This window comes from Urocampus carinirostris, chromosome 5, assembly GCF_059441175.1.
Source record: "Urocampus carinirostris isolate Australia breed hairy pipefish chromosome 5, RoL_Ucar_1.0, whole genome shotgun sequence".
Lineage (NCBI taxonomy): Eukaryota > Metazoa > Chordata > Actinopteri > Syngnathiformes > Syngnathidae > Urocampus > Urocampus carinirostris.
The window spans coordinates 42,653,900-42,680,000 of record NC_142353.1 but is presented as its reverse complement, the minus strand read 5'-3'; the positions used below and the strand labels follow the sequence as shown (position 1 = coordinate 42,680,000).

Here is a 26,101-nt window from a genome sequence, read left to right as displayed (position 1 = left end):
ACCTGTTCACCTTGATCCAGATCATATGCTTGGCTGTACTCTGGATACTGAAGTCTACGTTTTTAGCGATTATCTTTCCAGTGATGGTATGTCAGCATTTCTTTAATTCAGGGGTGGGCTACTATGTCATGAGAGCCAGGCATGGCCCATCAGGCCGGAACATAAGGGAAAATTAAATTTGAAATATAGGAGGGAGCAGAGGGAATGATTTATTACTATGCTCATTCTAAGCAGCTGAAAACATATTTGATAAAATGGTTTATTTACATAAAATAACAAATAAACGTGCACTTGTGAATGTCTGCATGTTTGTCCTTTTTTTTTAAATTGAATATAAAAAAATTAAATAATGCAACAAATAAGCAAACAAATAGAAATACATCTTTTTAACATGACGTGTCACGGTTGCCATGGCGCCCAATTAACCCTGCCCGTACGGTGCCAGCTGCGGCTTGTCGACAGATTGGCTTCCCTTCTACTTAAGCTCAGTGCTCTCACTCTTCCTTTGTCAGTCCGTCAACGAACCTCTGCCCCGCAAGACGTGGGTTTTGACACGGTCCTGTTTCCTGTTGGTATTCCCTGTCCGGTATTGTTCCCGTTTATTTTGTCCTGTTTAATATCGGTTTCCAGGTTCATTCCCGTCTAGTTTGTCCTGTTTATTTTCGATATCCTGTTTTGATATGAGTTCGACCCCATCCGTCCGATATCTGCTAGGGCAATTGGTATCGATCTCGTCGGCCTCTGGCTTCCTATTATTCCAGACTGCTGCCTAATGTGCATGACTCCCCATTTCCCATAAAATAAAAGGCTTGTGTGAGAAACGTCACGCATTTGGGTCCTGATCCTGTTCCGGCTCATGGCACAACGATAATATGAGAAAAATTGGAAAGGCCTACATTATCTTTTCCCCCTCATGAATTGCTGAGGTGTGGGCAGCACGGCGGCACAGTGGTTAGCGTGTGTGCGGCACAGTTCTAAGGTTTGGGAACCTCCTGTGTGGGTTCAAATCCAGCTACCGGACTTCCTGTGCGGAGTTTGTATGTCCTCCCCGTGCTTGCGTGGGTTTCCTCCGGGCACTCCGGTTTCCCCCCACATTCCAAAGACGTGCATTTCAGGTGGATTGGCCAGTCCAAATTGTCCCTAGGTGTGACTGAGCGAGAGAGTTGTCTGTCCCTGTGTGCCCTGCGATTGGCTGGCAACCAGTTCAGGGTGTCCCCTGCCCAGTGCCCGATGATTGCTGGGATGGGCTCCAACACCCCCGCGACCCTACTGAGGATAAGTGGTGCAGCTAATGAGATGAGATGAGATGAGAATTGCTGAGGTAGTGTTGAAGATAAGACCAATTTGTTGAATCGTCTCGTACGTGTTCAAAGAAATGCAGGAATCAAAATGACATAAGAGGGAGTTCTTTTTATTGATACACAATTTCAACAAGAGACTCGGCGAATCAAAGATATGCGTGTGTCTTTATAGTTTTCGACATAGCACGTGTACCCGGTTTGGCCCCGTCCCTTTTCACGCCTGAAGGCGTAGATGCCCAGGGTTCCGTCCTTTTTTGGAAGTGTTTTTAAGTTTATGCCAGTTTATGTCACCTTGCCCTTAGCCGTTATCCGTTGTCCTCCGTTAAGGAGGATTGTTTATACTAATTCGTCCGCCGAGACCTTCCCGAGATGTAAACAACATTTCTCCCAATTGTAAGGAAGTCTTTCTACATTTCTTTCTAAATGTATGCAAATCTATTCTACAAATGCAAGTTTATTTTCTACGACAGTATCAGAATCGAGACTGTATGGGTAGAAAAATAATAATAAATGAATAAAAAAACAATCATTTTACCCCCCGGCCCTATTATCAAACTTTTTAACCCATTGTGACCCGCGATTTCAAACATTTATCCACCCCAGCTGTAATTGCTACTGAATTGAACATTAATAAACGTCTTTTGCCGTGTGCAAAATCCATTATTGTGAGACAAATTGTAGTCCATAGATAAGCCGAGTACATTAAACATGTCTGATTCATTCTGATGTCATCTTGAAATGCCATCCTACTTCATCATCCAGTGCAGTGGTTCTCAATTGCTGTGATTTGATAATTATACTCTGAGGAATCAAATCAAGAAAAAAAATCCACTTCTGAAATTAACTAAATCTAAGAAATATGCAGTTAAAACAGGGGTGTCAAACTCATTTTAACTCGGGGGCCACACGATAGAACAAACATTCTGTTGACTAGTGGATTAAAGAGAAAAAAGAGATAAAGAAATAAGCGAAAGAGGGAGGGAAAAGGAGAGAGGGCGGGACAAAGAAAAAAAAAGAGAGAGAGGGAGAGAGCGTGAGAAACAAAAGATAAAAAGTAGTGAGAGAAGGGTGAAAGACAGGGAGAGGAAAAAAGAAATCCAAAGAGAAATAGAAAGACAGAAGGAGAGAAAAGAGAAAAGAAAGCGCGAAGGGTAAAAAGGGAGAAAGAGAAAAGAGCGAAAAGGAAAAAAGGAAGTTAGAGCAAAGGAGGTTAAAAGACACAGAGATAGAAAGAGACAAAGAGCAACAAAGGAAGAGTAAAAGAGAGACACAGAGAGTGAAAGAGACAGAGTGGGAGAAAAGGGGTGGAAAAGAAAGAGAGAAAGAGAGCGAGAGAGAGAGAAATACATACTAGTACAGTGTCTTTGTGAGAGGCACCTGGCTTTGGCAACATCAAGTTGACATATTTCAACCTTCTCTTGCGCTTCTCTGAGTGTTGTCTCGCGGGCCGGATTCAATCCCTTAGCGGGCCTGATATGGCCCGCGGGCCGCCTGTTTGACACCTGTGGGTTGGAATCAGTCATAATCTGCCTTAAATGGTGTGGTAATCAAGGTCCAGAACGGACACAGGACCCACTTGCGTTATGTTTCTCTCCGTTTTATTGGAAAAAAGGAAAGGGTTGCACCCACGATCCGGTGATCGCTGAACGCGGGAAGCAGGTCGCTCTGAACACGGAAGTGGGACTTCCGTGGCGAGCGATGCCGGTATCTGGAACGGGAAAAAACTGGTCAGTAGCCGGGACGGGAGAGCAAAAAACGTGGTCAGGATCAAAAAACGGGTAGAAGCCGGGAAACAGACTGGAGCAAAAACAGGCGGGAGTCAGGGTCGAAAAAAAGCTTGCCTAGAGTAAACTGAGGTTCGCAGACGGACTGACAACAGGTAACAGAAAGAAGCGGGTTACAATAGGGACAGGGAGCCAATCAGAGTCCGGGGCAGTTGCCGCCAAAGGAGGCACAGGTGAGTCAAATCAGTAATCATGACAGGAACAGCAACATTGATGGCAGTTATGCCATTGATGTAACAATAACGAACAACAGTGAGGTATAATAGTCCAAATTAAGGGCATGGGTCTTGTTTTGGCATTAAGACATAGAACATTTATTCCCTGTAATTTTCCTTACGGGTCTGAGCGTTCACACAAAGTCGGTGAGCAACGCTTGAAACAACAGTGAGCAACCATAATCCCAAGTGTGGCAAGATAATTCATTATCAAACATGTCCAAAACTTGACATCAAGTTACATTTGGCTGAGTTTCCGGCAGTGCAAAATAATGTTTCTCTTTTGAATGAATTGACTCGTGTACTATTGCAAAGGTTGTACGGCCTACAAACGTCGTTTGTTCTTACAATTCTTTCCCAAGATATCCATTTCTTTTTATTTCCTGATATATTTTGTCGCATAATATTCACATTTTTGGGGGCTTATTTAGTCGTTGTAAGATACAGAACTGTACTTAATAAAAACAATTTGTGGAAGTACAATGTTGGCAACAAAATTCACTTGATATCATTGGAAATTATTTGAATGCAACACAAACTTTTTCTTCCTTTTCCATGTTTTTTTTCTACTTTTTTGTTACTTTTTTCTTTTTGTTCTCTATTTATTTTCTTCCTACATTTCTTTTTTTTCTGTCTTTTTTTCTAAATGTTTCCTTCTTTCTTTCTCTTCCTTTTGTTTCTTTTTTTCTCAGCTTTTCACTACTTTTTCATTTTGGTATCTTTTTCTTTTTTGTTCTATTCCCCATTCCTTTAAGTCATGTTGTGCATCATTTTACATCATATTTGGTCATGTTGGGATTAAAGAAGCAAAAACAACCCGAAGAGCCGTTTATGACCCGAAAGAGCAGGTTCCTTCTAGTGAGCCGAGCCGAAGAAGCCGGTTCTCTACTAACTTTACTCAACTTCGTTTTACTTCGACTCGACTTCAAAATACCGCATTTAGGACACAACGTCAGGGTGTATTTTTACTTTCATGCACTGTAACTTTGACTTAAGTCGCTTCTTAATGAGTAATTTTGAGCCCTCATTTTTGTGCGCTGGCTAGAATTTCTTGTGCGCTGAGAATGTGCGACCAGTGCGCAATTGCGCACACGCGCAGCTTAGAGGGAACACTGGTCACGCCCTACCAGTTGAAAAACACTGATACAGAGAGCACATCTGCACGAGTGTCAAATGTTGGCAAGAATATAAAAATACGCGTGATGCATTTTTTTGCGTCAAACTCAGATCCTGGGGCTGATGGTCGTCCGCAAAATGTTGGACATGGTCTTCTCCCAGCATGACCTGGCTTGGCTGGATGATCTTCTACCAGATAAAGAGAAAAAGAAAAAGGAGGATGACAAAAAAGGGAGCAAAGACAAGAAAAAAGCCAAATCGGATGCTGGCGTAGAGGAGGTGAGAAATATGAAATTCTGCTGCCTCCTACAGGTCATATATAATATTATGTTTTTGTGTGTGTTCATGCAGGACAAGTACAGTCCTTACTCCAACCATTCTCCAAGTTCCGATTCAGACTTGGATCGCAGGTATTGTGTCCTTAAACTACACATCCCCTACAAAGACCTGGTCTATCCTGATGGTGTACAGTCTGAGTGGGGGGCTCACTGCCAGCCCTCTGCCACACACTATGCTCTATAAAACATATACATGCTTTTTTATAAACACATACATATAAAATCCCTAGAAACTACACGTATTTAAAAATCAAAAACTTCCGGTATTCAAACCGAGGATTTGGATGAACGAATCAGAACTGAAGGGAGTTTTATTACAAAGAAACAAAACAAGAAATAAACCGAATATTCTGGGCTTGTGATCAGGACAGGGTCCTCCCCAAAACAAGCATCGAATAATGGCTGACTACCGTTTTTATAGGAAAGGGTAGTGGATTAACAAAAGCGAAACTGAGGTGGAAAATGAAACTTAACAGATGGGATTTTCCAGTCCAACTAAAGGAGTGACATCTTCACAAAAAACCTTTGTTCGGACTGAATGTACCTGGATTTTGAAGGTGTTATGATAAGATTATGGTAGACTTATCAGAACACCACTTAGACACATTGCTGGGAATGTACTTAATGAAACATCGGGTGAGCACAACAAGTAAATAATTCATTCAAATATGTGGAGAAGCATTAGTTGAATTTATAACAACTAAATGAATAAATAATAAAACGAAAACACCGAATATTCTGGGCTTGGGATCAGGACAAGGTCCTCCCCAAAACATGAAACTTAACAGATGGGATTTTCCAGTCCAAATAAGGGAGTCAGGGTTGGGTAGGGTTACTTTAACTTGATCACTTTCAATGACTTTTGGATTACTCCAATACCAAATATGCTAATAAAAGACAAAAGAAACTAAATATAAATAAAATGACTAAATTTTGTGCAGGCTTGGGGAGTAACGGAATACATGGAACGGCAAAAATGATGTTGGCAAGCTGTTTGGATTGATTTTCATTTTGTTTCTGACGCATTTTATGTTAGTTTTGCCGGAGATCAAAGCCAGGGAAAGCTTACCACGTGTTGTGAGTCATCCTTTTATTCATATTATAACCCGGTGCGCCTTATGTGTGGAAAATATAGGACCAGAAACTATTTTTGGGGGGTGCGCCCTATACTCCGGTGCGCCTTATAGTCGTGAAAATACGGTAATTTTATTCATATTTAGTTTCTTTTGTCTTTTATTAGCATATTTGGTATTGGAGTAATCCAAAAGTAATTGAAAGTAATCAAGTTAAAGTAACCCTACTCAACCCTGAAGGGAGTGACATCTTCACAAGAAACCTTTGTTGACTGAATGTACCTGGATTTTGAAGGTGTTATGATAAGATTATGGTAGACTTATCAGAACACCACTTAGACACATTGCTGGGAAAGTACTCAATGGTGAACACGACAAGTAAATACTTCATTCAAATATGTGGAGAAGCATTAGGTGAATTTACCACATCTAAATGAATACATAATAAAACGAATATAGCTAGAAATTGTATGAAATAGTTACACGTTTTCATAATCTAACAAAATCAAGTTTTAAAGAGGCACAGAATAGGCTTGCCTCATATACCGTGGCTTGCGAAACTATTTGCCCCCCCTTGGACTTTGTGACCTTTTGCCACATTTCAGACTTCAAACATAAAGATATAAAACTGTAATTTTTTGTGAAGCATCAACAATAAGTGGGGCACAATCATGAAGTGGAACACACTTTATTGGATATTTTCAACTATTTTAACAAATAAGAAACGAAAAAGTTGGTGTGCAAAATGATTCAGCCCCATTGAGTTAATACTTTTAGCGCCATCTTTTGCTACGATGACAACTGCAAGTCGCTCGGGGTATTTCTCTATCAGTTTTGCACATTGAGAAACTGATATTTTGGCCCATTCCTCCTTGCAAAACAGCTCGAGCTCAGTGAGGTTGGATGGAAAGCGTTTGTGAACAGCAGTTTTCAGTTATTTCCACAGTTCTCAATTGGATTGCTGTCTAGACTTTGCCTGGTGTGTTCCTCGTTCTTCATGATGCTCTCTACTCTTTAAACAGACCTCTGAGACTAGCACAGTGCAGGTGCATTTATACACAGACTTGATTACACACAGGTGGATTCCATTCATCATCGTTAGTCATTTAGATCAACATTGAATCATTCAGAGATCCTCACTGAACTTCTGGACAGAGTTTGCTGCACTGAAAGTAAGAAAGTGTGTTCCACTTCATGATTGTGTCCCACTTAATGTTGATGCTTCACAAGAAATTACAGTTTTAAATCTTTATGTTTGAAGTCTGAAATGTGGAATAGGGGGCCAAATAGTTTCGCAAGCCGCTGTATATATATTTTAATTTGGCAAATATATTTTTTAAACAGTATGCCGAGGTTCGTAATGACCAGAATATTTTAGAAAATGTGTACCACTGACTCCTGTCATTTTTAACATTGAAGAAAATAAAAGGGAAAAAAATAAGTCGGAAGCAGAATTTGTGTAAAAAATACTTGTGAACAAAATAGTGTTCAATAAAAAGAATTGAGTTATTTTTGCTTCGGTATTCAAACAAAAAATTTAAACTCACCAGAATACGTTACCGAGTGAGATAAGCAGCCATCTTGGCTAACCTTCCTTGGTCGGCTCACATCATTTTGAGAGAAATCGTTTGTTTTACTGCTTTTGGGGGGTCCAGAATTTTGTGATTAGGGAAAGGAAAATAGGAAATCAGTGATAACGATTGAGTTGACTAAGAAAACTGTTGCGAGTATGGTGTACGAGTCTGCAATTGAACTGCTGCTCAAAGGTACAGTAGATGTTGAGTAGGTACACATATTATTATTATTTTGTGTATTTTTAACTGTTTAGGTACACCAGTTTTTAATATGTGGGGTATTTCGGATTCCCCAAGAACGAATTAAACTAAATGCCATTACTTTGTATGGGACAAAATGTTTCACTATTAGAACTATTTAAGGCAGCACGGCGGCGCAGTGGTTAGCGCATGTGCGGCACAGTTCAAGTCTTGGGAACCTCCTGCGTGGGTTCAAATCCAGCTCCAGACTTCCTGTGCGGAGTTTGTATGCTCTCCCCGTGCTGGCGTGGGTTTCGTCCGGGCACTCCGGTCTCCTCCCACATTCCAAAAACATGCATTTCAGGTGAATTGGCCGGTCCAAATTGTCCCTAGGTGTGAATGAGCGAGTGAGTTGTCTGTCCCCGTGTGCCCTGCGATTGGCTGGCAACCAGTTCAGGGTGTCCCCTGCCCACTGCCCGGAGATGGCTGGGATGGGCTCCAGCCCCCCCCCCCCCCGCGACCCTACTGAGGATAAGCGGTGTAGCTGATGAGATGAGATTAGAACTATTTAGTGTTCAAACAAATTATGAAGTACTGATAAATCACTGTAGATAGATAGATAGATAGATAGATAGATAGTATAAGGCTTTAACATTCCCTAAACTGCAATCTGACTCCAAGACACTTCACGTATCTTGTCCAATCCCTTACAGTTGGAGCATGTCCAGAAACCGGAGAGGTTATTGAACCGAGTATAGTCCACATATTAATTTATTTCGCCGAATCACATAGTTTAACAAATCAGGTCTCTGCCTGTGCCAATCGTGTGCAGGAGACAGGGCGATGAGAGTCCGGGGGCTCCTCTGTTATAATTCATGCCGTTGGAATGTTTACACCCCATGACCAAGCCTCTGGCTGATTGGTCCGTGCCGTGTTGATGCAATTATCCCAATCGTCTTTTGAAGAATTGGGAGATGGGTGATAGGTCATCGCCCTTGTCCCCAGGTGAGGTGATTAGTCATTGTTATCTACACAAATGGAAACCAAAGACACATTCCAAAGCACAGGCAGTTTTACGACATCCTTCTCTCATAGTTTGCCCTCAAACACATGAAGTCAGATTTTAAAACAAGTATATTTGACTTTACGTAAGATAAAACAGTGTACAAAATAGTATATAACTTCAATAGATAGATAGATACTTTATTCATCCCCTTAGGGAAATTCACACTACCAGCAGTATCCTTGTGTTAAAAAATAAAATAATAAATGAAAAGATATAGAATACAAAAATACCCAATATAACGTGTCGGAATAGTGCTACGCAGAGCGCTCGTCTTGGGATCAAGGGATCCCAGTTCGAATCCCGGCTCGTCCGTGTTACATGTCGAAGTGTCCTTGGGTAAAACACTGAACCCCTAATACTCCCAATAAGCAGGTTATCGCCTTACATGGCTACAAGGCCGCTATTGGCTATGTGGAGCACATTGTAAAGCACTTTGGGAAGTCATTGACTTGAAAAGCGCTATATAAATGCAGATTTATTATTATTATTATTAATAATAAAAATATTCTCTATTTACATAAAACTAGTAAGGCTTTGTGACATTTCGGCAATTTATTTCTCATGAAGTATTGATCCCTAGTATAAAATATTTGATTGAAACTCATGTTCTTGTCCCTGCACCAAAAACGTGAATGCGCCTTCATAAGCATATATTTTTTATGTGATATTGAAAATGCATAAAGTTTAAGTACACAGTTTGGATTTATTTTCATTTTTTTAAATACATTACCTCACTCTCACACACCTTCATTGAAACCAATATTCTCAATAAAATGAAGCAATATTTGTTTTGATAGAACAGATGAATGTTTATAACACCCCCTTCTAAATGTTTGTGATTCTTGTAAGAAAATAATTGTTGTTCTTTGTTCTTTTGCATGCTCTTATATGATTTATTTTGATTTTATTACGGTATATGTGAAAGAAATAATAGCCAATTAGACACATTGTTCTTGCGGTAATTGTTCTAACCTTGTACAGTAATCCTCTCCATGCACTTTAAGGCAATGCAGATTATTCTAATCCTACTTTTGCTAAATCATTTTACTCCATTTCTGTGCTGCGTCCCAGATGTTGTTTTCCTTAACTTGTGTCACTTTTTGACAGGCAGGGGTTGTGGAACTAAACTGTACTGTGTGGTTTTTATTTGTTGGGTTTTGCAAACCATTCAGCACGATATGTTTATTTTTTTTGTGTATGTAAGGCAATGTATTGCATGATTCATCCGAAGGGTTAAAATCATATGTTGGTTTCCGAAGGACGGATGTCATGTTGAGGAAGTCCATTCCTAGAATCATTATTACTTTGGTTGTTTCTTTTTTTGCACCCACATTCCGTAATTCCTTGGCAAATTTGTTTATTGTGGGCTTTTACTCCCCCGGGTGGAGTTATAAAGCCTCATCGCATGAGGAAGAAATTTGTGTTGAGCAAAAATCCCTTGTTTTAGCCAAATTTGGGTGATTTAATACAGATTACTGACACCTTTTAATGCCTCCAATAAACATTTAAGTCTGCATTGCTTTGAAAGAGGCATGGTTTGGAAAGAAAGCAAACAGAAAATATATTATAATTTTGCTAAAGTCACTTTGAATTGTACCTGTACATGCAAAGGAGTCTTAGGGGGTTTGGTCAAAACTAAAAAATAGGTTATTACTACATTGGTAGAAAGGTTTTTGCTCATTTTTTTTTAAGATATTTCATATTTCTTAAATAACAAAATTCTTAAAAGGATCAGGGGTATCTTTTCTAGTAAATTTGCTTGTTTTTGGGTTTTTTTTCTAACTAGACAAGAGAAAGTACTAGTGAATACAAGTATAGTCTACAGTATACAAGTATGGTATAATATATTGCTCAGTTCAAGACTTAAAAAAAATATATAATGGAAAAAATAGTATAGTATAATTAATACAATGTATTTTCAGATATCTTTTATCTAGATTAGATGTTTTTATATACTAATATAGTATTTACAAGAATTTCTTTCTAATATAGATAAAAAATATTGTATTATTTGATCACTTTAATATATTTTTTTCTCTCTAGACTAGAATGATTATCTTGTATGGACTGAACCTGTATATATGTTAAGAACTGGAACAGGATCAGGACCCAAATGTGTGACGTTTTTCACACAAGCCTTTTATTTTACGGGAAATGGGGAGTCAAGCACGTTAGGCAGCAGTCTGGCGTGGAATGATAGGAAGCCAGAGGCCGACGAGATCGATACCAATTGCACGAGCAGATATCGGACGGATGGGGTCGATACCGGACAGGACGGGATAGACAGGATTGATATTGAAACAGGATATCGAAGTTAAACAGGAAAAACTAGACAGGAACGAAAACTGGAGAGAATAATAAACAGGACAAAAATAGACGGGAACAAAACTGGGAACCGATATTAAACAGGAAAAAATAAACGGGAACAATACTGGACAGGAAATACCAACAGGAAACAGGACCGAGTCAAAACCCACGTCTTGGGGGGCAGAGGTTTGACTGACAAAGGAAGAGTGAGCACAGAGCTTAAATAAACGGAAAGCCAATCCGTCAACGAGCCGCAGCTTGCGCCACACGGGCGGGGCCAATTGGGCGCCATGGCAACCGTGACGTATAGTACATACAAGTATAGTAAAATATTTAGTTCGCTTTTAAAAAAAAATGATAATAATAAGACTCGAAGAAAAGACTAGCATATACAAGTATAGTATATACAAGTATCATTTGAGAAAAGTATTTATATATTTTTCATACAATACAATTTCTTGTAATTTCATTCATTTCAAGAGATTTTTTTTTAAATCTAGAAAAATAAAATTAAATATTAGTACTGTGTACACTAGAAAAAAAATGCAGTATATAAAAGTATAAAATATACCAGTGTTTAGCATAGTATCTATAAGTATATACTAGATATCTATACACTAGTATTATTTCCTGGTAAAGTAAGTGAAATTATTCTGGCAGTAGATTGTTTTGCTCATTTTAAGATTTTTTTTAATTTAGACTCGAAAAGAAATACCACAAATAGCCTAATGTACTTCTTTACTAGTGCATTTTGCTAGAAAACAGGTTAAAATGTCCTCAAATGTCAGGACCAGAATGGAAACAGGACCCAATTGCGTAGCGTTTACCACAAGTTTTATTGAAGGAAAGAAGAAGGGCTGCGCCCACGATCCGGTGTTCGCTGGACGTGGGAAGCAAGTCACTCTCGTACTCAGATTGTGATCCCAACACTGAAGTGGATCTTCCGTAGCGAGCGATGGCGGTGTCAGGGACAGAAAAACTGGTCGGTAGCCGGGACTGGGGGAGCAAGGCGTGGTCGGAAACGAGTCGTAAGCCAGAACGGGAGAGTAGACGTAGTCGGGAAAAAAAGAGGTCGTAAACCGGGACGGGAGAACAGACGTGGTCAGGAACAAGACAGGTCGTAGCCAGAGACAAATGGGAGCAAAAACAGGACTGGTGGGAGTCAGGGTCGAAAAAGGCTTATACACTGAGGTTCACAGACGGACTGACAACAAGGGATTGACAAGACTGGGTTCAAATAGTGACAGGGAGCCAATCAGAAAACTAGAATTATCATTCTTTAGATCATTTACCAGCCCAGCGTCTGTAGTATTCAAAGGCATTACAAGACAGGCACTCTTTCCTCGATTCCATCGCAAGCTGCCGTTGTTCAGTCTGCCAAATAGTAAACGGGCCTTCTTGTCCTTAACTGGCGCTTACCCTTCCTCAGCATCACCCTCCACCTGAAGATCTCCTGCCCGTCTTCTCCAGCCATGCCAATGGGGCGAGGGATGTCCTGCCCCGTTCCTCAGGTCAAGATCGAGATGGAATCCGACGAAGACTCGGATCTGGACCGTCACCGGCCGAGGGACATGAGCAGCGAGACCACCTTATAAAGAAAACGCTTTACGTCCCCTCAAAACCCGACAAGAGTGTAGCTTAAACCATAAACTGTTTTATTTGAGCTGTGGGTTTTTGATGAATTCTTGTATTTATTGAAAGTTGTATTACAGGTGTTATACAGTATTACTTCCTTTGAAATATAATGTATTTATTGTTTTATCGTGTTTTAGTGTACTGCCAGGAAGTACTGTGGTGTACTGTGGGAATTAGCATAAAGTTACTCGAGTATTTACAAGTTTTGATGTGTTACATGTTGTCTTGAGTGTATCGGGAACAAAAAAAATCCTCTATGACCAGCTCTCTTCTGACCATAGCCTCACAAAGCCATCACTTGCGTTGGGATACTGACCTGGAACAAAAAGAAACAACCAAATGTTTTGATGTTCTTATGGTTTTATGAGACAGGGTTCTGGTTTTTGTTTCAGTGTGAGAAATGTAACAGGATTGTTTGTCAAATGTGTCAATTTACATATTATATTAAAACACAGTACTCTAAAATGAATGTTGTTTGTATTTTAGTGAAAACTACAGGTAGATATGAAAAGGTCTTGGGGTATGAAGAAGAACAGACCATTTTTCTGGATTTATGAATCAGAATCCGGAACACAAGGTAAAAACAAGTTCTTTAGTAAGCATTTTGAGGTTATTATTACAATAAAAAATAAAAACAGATTATTATGGGATTGTGAGTACAGAACAAGGCTGACAATCACTTTTATACTAAAGGGGCGGAACACAGAAGCTAGTGGAAAATTCCCAGGGCACTAGTTTTACACCAGGCCCTGGTCTAGATAGATAGATGGATACTTTATTAATCCCTGAAGGGAAACTTACACTTCCAGCAGTATCCTTGTGTTGAAAAATAAAATAATAAAATATATAGAATACAAAAATACCTAATGTAACGTGTTGATATAGAGCAGGGGTGTCAAACTCATTTCAACTCGGGGGCCACACAATAGAACAAACATTCTGTCGGGGGCCGGACGAGTAGATTAAAGAGAAAGAAAAAGAGAGATGAAGAAATAAGAGAAAGAGGGAGGGAAAAGGAGAGAGGGCGGGACAAAGAAAGAAAAAGAGAGAGGGAGAGAGCGTGAGAAACAAAAGCTTAAAAGTCGTGGGAGTGGGGAAAAAGAAAGGGAGAGGAAGAAAGAAATCCAAAGAGAAATAGAAAGACAGGAGAGAAAAGAGAAACGAAAGCGCAAAGGGTATGAAGAGAAAAAGACAAAAGAGAGAAAAGGAAAAAAGGAAGTTAGAGTGAAAGAGACAGAGAGAGACAAAGAGAGAGAGAGAGAGAGAGGGAGAGTGAAAGAGACAGAGTGGGAGAAAAGGGGTGGAAAAGAAAGAGAGAAAGAGAGAGCGAGAGAGAGAGTACAGTACAGTACAGTGTCTTTGTTCGAGGCACCTGGCTTTGGCAACATCAAGTTGACATATTTCAACCTGCAGCTTGTTTTTCTCTTGCGCTTCTCTGAGTGTTGTCTCGCGGGCCGGATTCAAACCCTTAGCGGGCCTGATCTGGCCCCCGGGCCGCCTGTTTGACACCTGTGATATAGAGTATTAAAATAGTGCTATGGAAAATACACACTGTAATGAAATTAGGGTAATATGCAATGTGGGGGTGGGGTCTAATGAGGGCTTTTACTCCCCCGGGTGGAGTTGAAGAGCCTCATGGCATGAGGAAGAAATTACTCCATACTAAATCCGGTAGTTGGCTTGATAAGACCTAAGGCCTTCTTCCCAAAAGTAAATCAAAATACCAAACAATGTGGACAGTATAATATTCTAGGTAAATTGATATATTGCGGTGACAATTGAATAACACAAGAAGTAAATAAACACATTTGTATGGATGAGTCTTCCTAAGGTGCACGAGTAACATGAGTAAAATATTAATATGATTTAAAAGGATGTTAATGATAGAACTGGAAAACGTAGACAATTAAGATTACATGTAGTGACATATTTCAGGTTTCTAATAGGTAAACCTACTACATAGACCACCAAGGATAGACTATTACTTATTTTATCATATTGTTATAAAAGTGTCAAGACCAGAACGGAGACAGGACACACTTGCGTTGCATTTCGCACAAGTTTTATTAGAAGAAAGGGAAAGGGTTGCGCCCACGATCCGGGGATTGCTGGACGTGGAAGCGGATCGCTCTGAACGCGGAAGTGGATTTTCCGTAGCCAGGGATGGTGGTGTCGGGAATGGAAAAACGGGTCAGTAGCCAGGACAGGAGAGCAAAAACGTGGTCGGGGTCGGAAGCGAGTCGTTTTTCTTTCTTTTTTTCTAATCAAATCAAACATTTGCTTTATTCCGATTTCGAAATTTTCCTTCGGTTTGGAATTTTCTCGGTTCGTTTGGCAATTTGCATACTCGGCAGCCAATGAGAAGCCTACATCGAATAACTTCGTGGTTCTGGACTTTCCTGAGCATTATAAAGTCGACCATTTGCATATCATTTTCCAAAGTTGACGCACGGAGAACACAAGAAAAATGGATAAGTGGATAGGAATCAAGCTAAAACCTCAGCCCCAGAAGACATATTCAAAAGAAGCTAACAAAATTTACGACGCTGCAAAACGTAAACGTACATTAAAAGCATCGTGGAAAGAGGAGTTCACGTGGCTTGTAGCAGACGACGCAACGCAAACACGGCATCAATGAAGATGAGTCAATACAGGTACATACTGATGGCAGATGGAAAACAGCGATGTCATATCATGAATGTTCAGATTCAGATTCAGATTCAGATCTACTTTATTGTCATTCTAGTACACGTGTATACAGAACGAAATGTCGATGCATCTGACCCCCACAGTTTCCTTGAATGTACAGATATAAATAAAGTTGTATTGTAATTGGCTACGTATAAGTAGATGTATAATAAACTTAATTTTTAATTGTTGTTCTGTTATATATTCTAATTATCAACCCTTAATACCTTGCAACAGAAAAAAGAAATCCAATGTACATTTTACAATCTGCAGTATTCCAATTCACATCCCATTCAGAGCCATTGCCCCGGTCACCATACGTTTTATCGCCCGAAAGAGACAAGAATCAGCAAAGCAATCACCTGACAATCCCCACATGCAGGCCTTTTAGTGTCTTCCTACCTTCACATGGGAAATCAACAATCCTCCCCAATTGAATCAATATCCTACCGGATAATAACGGCACCTATGTAAAGGACGCCAATGAAACCGTATATCAGGTGAGTTCGCAGGAGTCGATACGACCGGAACTTCTGGTGAATCCGTCAGCGAATCCTTGTCCTTCCACCAGCACGGGCCTCCTGTTGCACATCGGGCAAAGTTGATTTCGCTCCTGGGAGGATCTCATCCAGATGATGAGGTTCCAGCGCTGACCCGAAGAAATGGGCAGGGCCCCGTGCTTGTGCTGGCCTCGATGAAGGAGGCCCTCGCCGGCTCTATGTTCGACCTCCGAACACTCGGTCTCATTGAGGGGCACCTGCGACGACAACAGATGACTGAAATCCCTGAGGTAAAAATACCGTATTTTCCAGAATATATGAGGCACCTAAAAAACATATTAGCTAGAAATGTAAACGTGTGGCGGCGCGCGCGAGTGCAGCGGCTTCAGGGGCTCCAGTTCGTCTTTTGTTTTTCAGTTTCTTTTATCCCTCATATTTTCCCTTCGACTCCTTTCGCAACTACAATAACATCCACAACATCCCGTGGGATATACAGAGACCACCGGATCTCCCTGAGTGATCTGCCTGCCGACAACGATGGAACAAAGTAAAAGGCTGCCGGTCGGGCCTAGGTTAAAAAGGCGACTGTTAGGTTCAACCCAACACTTGTACAAAAAACCAGTATACAAAAAGGACACAGAGGCGTGAATTTGACTTATTTGCAAGGAGAGATGACCATAGGCTGTCTATTACAGTCTACTGGACACTCTGAAAAAGTCTATTTTGTCCTTGCCTTTTTATTGTATTAGGAACGCCCCAATTTACATGTTTCTTCTGCTAAAGGGAGGGAGAGTGACAAAAAAACAGTTTGATATCTGTTTTCACAACAACATCTTATCGTATAAACACCTGTTTAGATTTACAACATCATGTTATTGTATCAACAATATTACTACTATTGAACTAGGCAAGAATGACACACTAAGCAAGAATAGACACAATATGCAACAGTAGAATAAAGTATTTACAGTTTAAATCCATCAGCGACCACAAGGACCAGCGCTTCCAAGCATGTTCCTGACCAACGCCAGATCCATTGTCCACAAAATGAATGAATTTGAGCTGCAGATTGCCACCAACAGCTTTGTCTGAAATTGGAGTATTTTTGTCATCACGGAGTCTTGGCTTCCCCGTCGCCGCAGTCCAACTAGTTAGGACGCACGCTTCACCGGCACGAACGAGACGGAGACTCCGGTAAAAACAGGGGTGGGGGACTATGCGCTACAATAACAGCCGAATCATAGACACACACTGCTCACTCGATATAGAGTTACTAACAGTATCGTGTAGACCAGAAATGGGCACTCCGGTCCTGGAGGGCCATACGTCCTGCCAGATTTTGAAGTTTGCTCTTCTTTAACTCAGGTGATACAAATTATAACCTCGTTAGCAATTTAGCAAGTGCTCGTTAACGATACTGGTGATTGGAATCACCTGTATTGGATCAGAGAAACCTCAAAAATCATGCAGAACATACGGCCCTCCAGGACCGGAGTGCCCAGGTCTGGTGTAGACCCTTCTATCTACCGAGAGAGCTAACTGTGGTCATTGTGGTTGCTGTTTACGTTCCACCGGATGCTAACGTTCCACCGGATGCTAACGTTAGCATAGCGCTAAATCTCCTGTCCGCGGCTATCAATAAACGGCAGCTTGCACACCCCGACGGAGCTTTTATCGTCGCCGGCGACTTTAATCAGACTTACCAAATTCACTCAATACGTGGACTGAGCAAAAACACTGGACCGTGTGTACAGTAAGATCAAACATCTAGTTGTATCTGGCCATCTCTGTCTGTCCCTCACCCCCTCATACAACCCCCCCTACGGAGGAAAACAAAGCACATGCAACAAGGACAGTACAAACATCTTCTTTGTTCCTTTATCTCTTTGTTTTCTCTATCCTCACTGTAAAATGTGGACCTGGAGTGCCACGTCCAATTTCATTGTTACAATATATTCAACCCATGTTGTAACAATGACAATAAAGGTATATTCTATTCTATAATCAGGTGCATATTAAATACCGGAAAATACAGTGAATAAAATTGGAAATGCAGAGTTACAATTAAATGATACTGCATACTGTAAGGGAAATTACAGTCCTCTAAAGTAGCGTAACGCCAAAGATTATATCCAGGTGCTGTTTGTATCCTTGCAAAAGTGGTTTCCTCCTGGGCCCCTCAACTATTAACCAAGATGGCCTTCGCTTTGGTGCTGGGAAGAGCTTTCCTCCCTTCATTCCTTTCTTTTCAGAGTGACGCATTGTACCTTTTGTTTTACAAAGTTTCATTTGCCTTACTGCTCATTTATTATGCTCAACGTCATCTCCCGACCAGCATTATTCACATTTAAACATGTGATTTCTTTTCATACATATCAGATTCGCTTCATGTATTCATGTGATCTCGCTTAAACCAATCAGATGTGTTGTTTTAGGTCTGTGTTCCCATATAAATGAGTCTGTAGGCATCGGGGAAGCGTGATTCCTTCCTGAGTCGATTTTGGAAGCATGTGCCTCCGATGGAAGGGCTATCAAAAACCTAATTTCCGACTCAGGGTGTGTTCTTTTCTTGATCCTGATACAATCTCAATTGTCTGACTGCTGACAGCCAACTAATCTTAATGATTTAGAGAGGACCTGCAAAGAGTGGGCCAAAATACCCCCTGGTATGTGTGCTATCCTTGCTGCAGTCTACCACAATTGTCTGACCGCTGACAGCCAGCTAACCTTAACGATTTAGAAGGGACCTGCAAAGAAGAGTGGGCCAAAATACCCCTGGCATGTGTGCTATCCTTGCTGCAATCTACCACAATTGTCTGACTGGTGACAGACAGCTAACCTCAATGATCTGTAGAGGACCTGCAAAGAAGAGTGGGTCAAAATACCCCCTGGCATGTGTGCTATCCTTTTTGCAATCTACCACAATTGTCTGACTAGTGACAGACAGCTAACCTCAATGATCTGTAGAGGACCTGCAAAGAAGAGTGGGTCAAAATACCCCCCGGCATGTGTGCTATCCTTTCTGCAATCTACCACAATTGTCTGACCGCTGACAAGACAGCTAACCTTAATGATTTAGAGAGGACCTGCAAAGAAGAGTGGGCCAAAATACCCCCTGTACTACGTGCTTCTGGCTAGCCGGATCAAATCTTTATGTCCCCTTAATTATACACAAATTAATTAAAATATATTATTTAAAGCTATTTTCTGGATTGTTTCTTCGTCTTTCCATATTTGAATGCATTCTATAATTGAAATAATAAAATAATTATGTCTTCATGAGTAGGAAAACCAGCAATTTCAGCAAGGGAACAAATACTTTTTTACTTATTGATTACCTGTCTCATATCACCGAAGTAAAGGTTCCCCCCTGTGAAGTCCCGGCCCAAGGAGACATTGAGCGTGACCTCGGCGTTATCGTAGTGATAGCTGAGGTCCAAGTCTTCGTTGAGATCGTATTTGACGACAAACGCTTTGTGACTGTCCAGACAGTTTCCTCCACAATCCGGGTAGAGAACAGAAGTAAGCGGGCGGAGGTACTGCTCACGGAGAGGCGTGACGAATCCGTCGTCGAAGCCGAGTTCGTTCAGGAGGATCTGTGAAGAACCCAATGACAAAAACACGATAGTTTGTGTTGCCGTCCGCAGTTTTCCCTCTTTCAGTTGGATCTTGATCAGTGTTCCCTCTAAGCTGTGCAATTGCGCACTGCTCGCACATTCTCAGCGCACAAGAAAATCTAGCCAGCGCACAAAAATCAGGGCTCAAAATTACTAATTAAGAAGCGAATTAAGTCAAAGTTACAGTGCATGAAGGTAAAAATACACAGGTTCCCCTGACGTTGTGTCCTAAATGCGGTATTTTGAAGTCGAGTCGAAGTAGAACGAAGTTGAGTAAAGTTAGTAAAGTTAGTCGGGGAACCGGCTTCTTCGGCTCGGCTCACTAAAAGGAACCGGCTCTTTCGGGTCCTAAATGGCTCTTTGGGTTGTTTTTGCTTCTTTAATCCCAACATGACCAAATACTATGTTAAACTATGCACAAAATGACTTTAAAGAAAGCGGGAATAGAAGAAAAAAGAAACAAATACCAAAATGAAAAAGTAGTGAAAAGCTGAGAAAAAAAGAAACAGAAGGAAGAGAAAAAAGAAGGAAAAATTTAGAAAAAAGCCAGAAAAAAAAGAAAAAAGAAATGGAGGACAAAAGTAAATAGAGAACAAAAACAAAAAAGTAACAGCTCTGAAAAAATAAACACAACGAGATTTTTTTTTAAAGGAATGAAAAAAAAATTAGAAAAAAAAAACACGGGAAAAAAGAAGAAAAAGTTTGTGTTGCATTCAAATAATTTCCAATTATATCAAGTGAATCTTGTTGCCAACATTGTACTTCCACTAAAAATGTGATTAAGTACAGTTCTGTATCTTACTAAATAAGCCCCCAAAAATGTTAATATTATGTGACAAAATATATCAGGGAATAAAAAGAAATGGATATCTTGTGAAAGAATTGAAAGAACAAACGACGTTTGTAGGCCGTACAACCTTTGCAATAGTACACGAGTCAATTTATTCAAAAGAGAAAAATCATTTTGCATTGCCGGAAACTCCGCAAAATGTAACTTGATGTCAAGTTTTGGACATGTATTGGAGAATTGCTGAAATATCTCTTGCATGTCAAAGAATAAGGACATTTAAAGAAAAAACATATCACACACTGCCATTTTTCTATGTTTAGTCATTATTTTTGCCAGCTAAGACATTATTTGATGCCAACTGATACCTTTTTTGTGTCTTTTAGCTAGTTGCCATATGGATAAATATCCAATATATATACTCAATAATCCAAAATATTATTTAGAATTCAGCATTAACACCTATAGAGCTTGAAAGAACATATTAGGAAGACATTTTTTGAGTTGAGCAAGTCTTTCAGGTTTTTGCTGAGTGAAATCACACAACATACTGCCGAATAAACGGGGTTGGGTAGGGTTACTTTAACTTGATTACTTTCAATTACTTTTGGATTACTCCAATACCAGATATGCTAATAAAAGACAAAATAAATAAAGCTGTATTGTGTTATTTACCATAGTGCCGATAGTGCAAGAAGAGACGCTAACCAGATGTGCAAGATGGGCAGTCAGGTTAACAAGTCAGGTACACAGTACCATTATATTGTAAACAATAACACTGTAAGTAATAACACTGTAAGTAACAATAGTGCAGAGATCAAATGTGCATATGAATAAAATGACTAAATTTTGTGCAGACTCGGGGAGTAACGGAACACATGGAACGGCAAAAATGATGTTGGCAAGCTGTTTGGATTTATTTTCATTTTGTTTCTGTCGCATTTTATGTTCGTTTTGCCGGAGATCAAAGAGATCAAAGCCAGGAGAGAAAGCTTACCACGTGTTGTGAGTCATTAGATCAAAGCGGCGCTGCCACGAGCGGCTGCCTTTTCCAGCAGCTGCCCAATTGTTTTATTGTCTGCTCCTATCTTCGGTGTTTTTTCTTCCCGTTTTGACAACTACACTATGGATTACTTCTATCCTATGGACATGGGTTTTAACGCACAAGAAATGCGTGTATTTCAACTCCTTGCCCTGAGGAATTCTCGTGCCGGCGTGATGAAGGGGCCCATGGTGGAAGAAAAGCCGAAGCTAGCGAAGCGGCTAGCGGCGTTATAAGTCTTCGGTACCATCCGTAATCATGGTAAATGCGAACTCACGACCAAATAAGATCATCGAGTGCTTTTTGAAAACATCGAAGCGCACAGGGAGCGCAGTTGCTGTGTTTTGCGGAAACGTGGCTCACGTTTAGCATTCCGGACGCTAACGTGTAGCCACCCGGAGCTACCCGGAGCTATCCGGCTTCAACGCCGCTAAACAGAAACACGAAAGCCGGGGAGAATCGGAGAGGAGGCGGACTTGCACGAGGTGGTGTATCCCTGGATTTTCACAAAGAAAAGATTTCCATCTGCCGCAGGAATGTCGAACTTTTGGACTGGCGTGACGTCATCCACTCCGCTACAAGCACCCTCGGGCATCATGTTTATCTGTTAATAAACAACGGGGTAGACTGCTGGAAGTGTGAATTTCCCTACGGGGATGAATAAAGTATCTATCTATCTATCTATCTATCTATCTATCATTTTATTCATATTTGGTTTCTTTTGTCTTTTATTAGCATATTTGGTATTGGAGTAATCCAAAAGTAATTGAAAGTAATCAAGTTAAAGTAACCCTACCCAACCCTGTGAATAAATATAAAAATATGAAGGAGCCAGGAAAATCGGTTTAATCACCCCGTAGTTGTTCATGGTGTTGGGTCGACCTTTGGGAGCTGCCGATTGCTCGAAATGCTCCAGCTCATCTAGCAGATCTGAGCAGAAGCTCTTGTTGAACACAGGAAAACGATAAACCCTGGGTGCTTAAACAGAAGAGTGCAGAGTTATTGAGGTGCATTATTAAGTACTGTACACATTGTGATAATGTGTATGTGTGTTTTTTTTAAAATATTCAAATCAAGATGCTGTGTGCCGTTCTGGGGATGAAAAAAATGAAGGTTTTAGGGTGAGACAGGCGAAGTACAGCAATGAAACTGATTGGAATGCTGGGGTACTCCATTAAAGGGTTATTAATGCTTGAAATGTTTCCAATACTGATCAATGGAAGAATTTATGAAAAGAAAGTTCATGCTCAAATATTTCTACAAATCAGTAAATAATCTCATCTCATCTCATTAGCTGCACCGCTTATCCTCAGTAGGGTCGCGAGGGTGCTGGAGCCCATCCCAGCAATCATTGGGCAGTGGGCAGGGGACACCCTGAACTGGTTGCCAGCCAATCGCAGGGCACACAGGGACAGACAACTCGCTCGCTCATTCACACCTAGGGACAATTTGGGCCGGCCAATTCACCTGAAACGCATGTTTTTGGAATGTGGGAGGAAACCGGAGTGCCCGGAGAAAACCCACACAAGCACGGGGAGAACATACAAACTCTGCACAGGAAGTCCGGTAGCTGGATTTGAACCCACCTTAGAACTGTGCCGCACACGCGCTAACCACTGCGCCGCCGTGCTGCCCTCAGTAAACAATGGAATATATTTTATTTTGTGGATTGGACATGCAACAGTCCTGTCAAGTCTCTTTTTGTGTTGAGCTGGGGGAAGCAGAAGTAACGCGAGCCCCGGGGGTAATATTATTTCACTAAACTTTTTATCTTAAAGCTTATATAAGCCCAATTTTTATATAGAACACTTCATAAAGAGCTTTCATCAATTTAAGCCTTGTAATACATTTCAAACACAGTCATGCCGTAGTGCAGTGGTAAGCACATTCGGCTACCACACAAAAGGTCCCTGGTTCGAGACAAGGTGGAAACATATGTTGGCCTGAAGAGGGATGGGGGCCACCAAGCTGTACTTGCCCAAGACACACCACAGAAATTTATGCCCCTAGTGGTTAAAGTATCCAACTGACCAACATGCTATCTTCTCTAAATATTTTAGTAAAACATTTAACAACAAAATATACATATGCATTTAACAAAGACATACACTGAAGCATCCATCAATCCATTATCTGCACCGTTTAACCTCAGTAGGGTCGCGGGAGTGCTGGAGCCCATCCCAGCTATATTCGGGCAGTGGGTAGGGGACACCCAGAACAGGTGGCCATCCAGTCGCAGGGCACACAGAGACAGACAACTCACTCACTCATTCACTACTAGGGACAATGTGGGAGGAAACCCACGCAAGCACGGGGAGAACATGCAAACTCCACACGGTTTGATCTCACTGCCTCAGAACTGTGCCTCACACGCACTAACCACTGCGCCGCCGTGCTGCCTACACTGAAGCATATTATTGGTAAATCCAAGATTAGATTTATTCTACATAGTATTAGTAATTACTGCTATCTAAAGGAATACAAGTCCCATACTGTATATTTAGATATTTTTTTCTATGCTTGCTATTTTGGGTGTTAAGGGTTTCACATAGTAAAAAAATGGAATTGCCAATAGAGTAGTAGCTGTAATTGTATCCAACTCTTTTGATAAAACAGGCTTACTCATAATTAATCAAAGGGGCCAACTTGGGTAAAATAAAATTGTTTTGTTCAAAACAGCAACACAAATTATTCGATATAGAATTGAAAAAAATGTTTAGCATACCTGTTTCTTTTTCCAACAAGTCAGTAAGACCTTTGAGTGTAACGTTTTGACTTTGGCAATACTCGACTAAATGCTTGAACTCTGGCGCGAGGAAGGTTTCCTGAGAAGAGGCAAACAAATGCATTAGAAAGTCGTTTTTGATACCCAATGACGACATCATAAAGGACAAATATTGTACCTGCAGATGGTAGACATGAGGATTCAGAGGCTGGTATGTCTTTTTTATAACAGCTGCTCTGTCAAGAGACGTCGCAAAAAGACACTTTCGCCTGTCGACTTCTCGTGAAATCTAAGACAAGAAGAAATGATGTAACAATACTCTATTGTTGTTTGATTTTTGCAGCAATTGTGATAAGAACCATCTTTGCTCCAAAATCAAGAGCCTTGAGCTGGTACAAAATGCTGCAGCGAGGCTTTTAACTAAGACAAGAAAGTTTGATCATATGACCCCGAATTTAGCTAACCTGCATTGGCTCCCCGTTAGCTTAAGATGGGATTTTAAGGTTCTGTTGGTAGTATACAAAATTATGCATGGACTTGCTCCTTCATGTCTTTCAGACTTATTTTCGCCCTATGTTCCGGTCCGGAGCCTTCACTCTGAAAATGCAGGTCTACAAGTGATCCCAAGAGCCAAGAATAGATCCGCAGGTTCAAGAGCGTTCTCCATTCGGGCCAAAGTGTTGTGGAATGCTCTTCCCCTGAGATTCGATCTGCAGCCTCAGTGGAACTGTTTAAATCTTGGCTTAAGACACACTTCTATTCTATAGCATATCAATAACCTATATTTTATGTTGACAATATCTGTGTATTATTTGCCCTCATGTAGGTTTTAGATCAGGTGATGGTGTAATAATACTCTCTGGTTTGCAAAAATATGTGGTTTGTGCAGCCCGTTGAGACTCTTTGTGATTAAGGGCGTCACAAATAAACATGACTTGACTGTTGAAGACACAACAAAAAATTATGCATCAAATTTGTGTTTTTTTTTTACTCTCCTATATCCACACCTATATTCCATGTTGACAATATATGTGTATTATTTGTTATTGCAACATCTGTTGCAGCCTGGTCATCCTGGAAATAGGATTACCTCATGAACAGTTCCTTCTAAAGGTTTCTTCATTTTCCTCAGGTTGAGGTTTTTGAGTTTTTCCTTGCCCTCATGTAAGTTTTAGATCAGGGGATGGTGTCATAATAGTCTGTAGTTTGCAATAACCTGTGGTCTGTGCAGCCCTTTGAGACTCCTTGTGATTAAGGGTGTCACAAATAAACATGACTTAACTTGAGGTTTTTGAGTTTTTCCGTGCCCTAATGTTGGTTTTAGATCAGGGGATGGTGTCATAATAGTCTGTGGTTAGCAATAGCCTGTGGTCTGTGCAGCCCTTTGAGACTCTTTGTGATTAAGGGCGTCACAAATAAACATGATTTGACTTGCCCTTATTTTTACATGAAATGTGTATTTCAATGGGTTATCACTTGCCTTATTCAGGACATCCTCAAACTGTCGCGGCGTATCGCAGCCAAGCGTCTTCAAGAGCTAAAAAATATATTATTTCGTATACGTTAATTCATTTTTTGCATAAAGTAACAAAAAAAAACAGATGATGAAACAGCTGAACTCAACTCACTGCTTCATAGTCTTGTCTGAACTGCTCCTCTGTTACAAAACGAACGTGAATCTTGTAGTCATCAAGAAAAATGTTATCTGTGGTAAAACACCTGCAAATATAAAACCGGGGCTTTTCTTTATTATCGTTCATCATCAAGCACACACAAAAAAATCCTGCAGCCAACTTAAAAATATGTAAATACAGTACTGCGACACTAGACCTAAGAAGAAACTTCCATGTTTGATAACTATCACTTCCGGGATTCGTGACGTAAGGACCACTAACGAAATATATATTTTTTTAAAGTACGAATTATGTCTCTGTTAATTAAAAATAAGTTCTTAATAAAAAAATACCCTGTACCGGTCTGTCGTGGTGAAGAGGGAGCTGAGCCGAAAGGCAAAGCTCTCGATCTACCAGTCCATCTACGTTCCTACCCTCACCTATGGTCATGAACTTTGGGTCATGACCGAAAGAACTCGATCCCGGATACAAGCGGCCGAAATGAGTTTCCTCCGCAGGGTGGCTGGGTTCTCCCTTAGA

General features: G+C 40.6%; 3 protein-coding genes across 7 annotated transcripts in view; 2 read left to right on the top strand and 1 right to left on the bottom strand.

Moving 5' to 3' along the window:
- Positions 1-13,048, top strand: part of slc4a5a (solute carrier family 4 member 5a) — a 119,967-nt gene extending 106,919 nt beyond the window's left edge. For all 5 annotated transcript variants that reach the window (XM_088336906.1, XM_088336905.1, XM_088336904.1 and 2 more), the window contains 4 exons: positions 1-86; positions 4,528-4,695; positions 4,768-4,826; positions 12,384-13,048. The exon at positions 1-86 is cut by the window's left edge and continues 88 nt beyond it. In XM_088336906.1, the coding sequence (XP_088193032.1) occupies positions 1-86; positions 4,528-4,695; positions 4,768-4,826; positions 12,384-12,549 (479 nt within the window). In that variant the 3' untranslated portion in view covers positions 12,550-13,048. The remainder of the gene's footprint in view (positions 87-4,527; positions 4,696-4,767; positions 4,827-12,383) is intronic.
- LOC148366461 (gypsy retrotransposon integrase-like protein 1) overlaps positions 1-26,101 on the top strand; it is a 129,790-nt gene that overhangs the window by 90,736 nt on the left and 12,953 nt on the right. The window lies entirely within an intron of this gene.
- Positions 15,436-25,797, bottom strand: ogfod2 (2-oxoglutarate and iron-dependent oxygenase domain containing 2). The gene is made up of 7 exons (XM_088335231.1): positions 25,577-25,797; positions 25,429-25,485; positions 24,127-24,237; positions 23,949-24,048; positions 22,077-22,201; positions 19,116-19,373; positions 15,436-16,034 (listed from the first exon to the last, which is right to left on the bottom strand). The coding sequence occupies exons 1-7, from the start codon at positions 25,709-25,711 to the stop codon at positions 15,774-15,776; spliced, it is 1,047 nt and encodes a 348-aa protein (XP_088191357.1). The 5' UTR covers positions 25,712-25,797; the 3' UTR covers positions 15,436-15,773.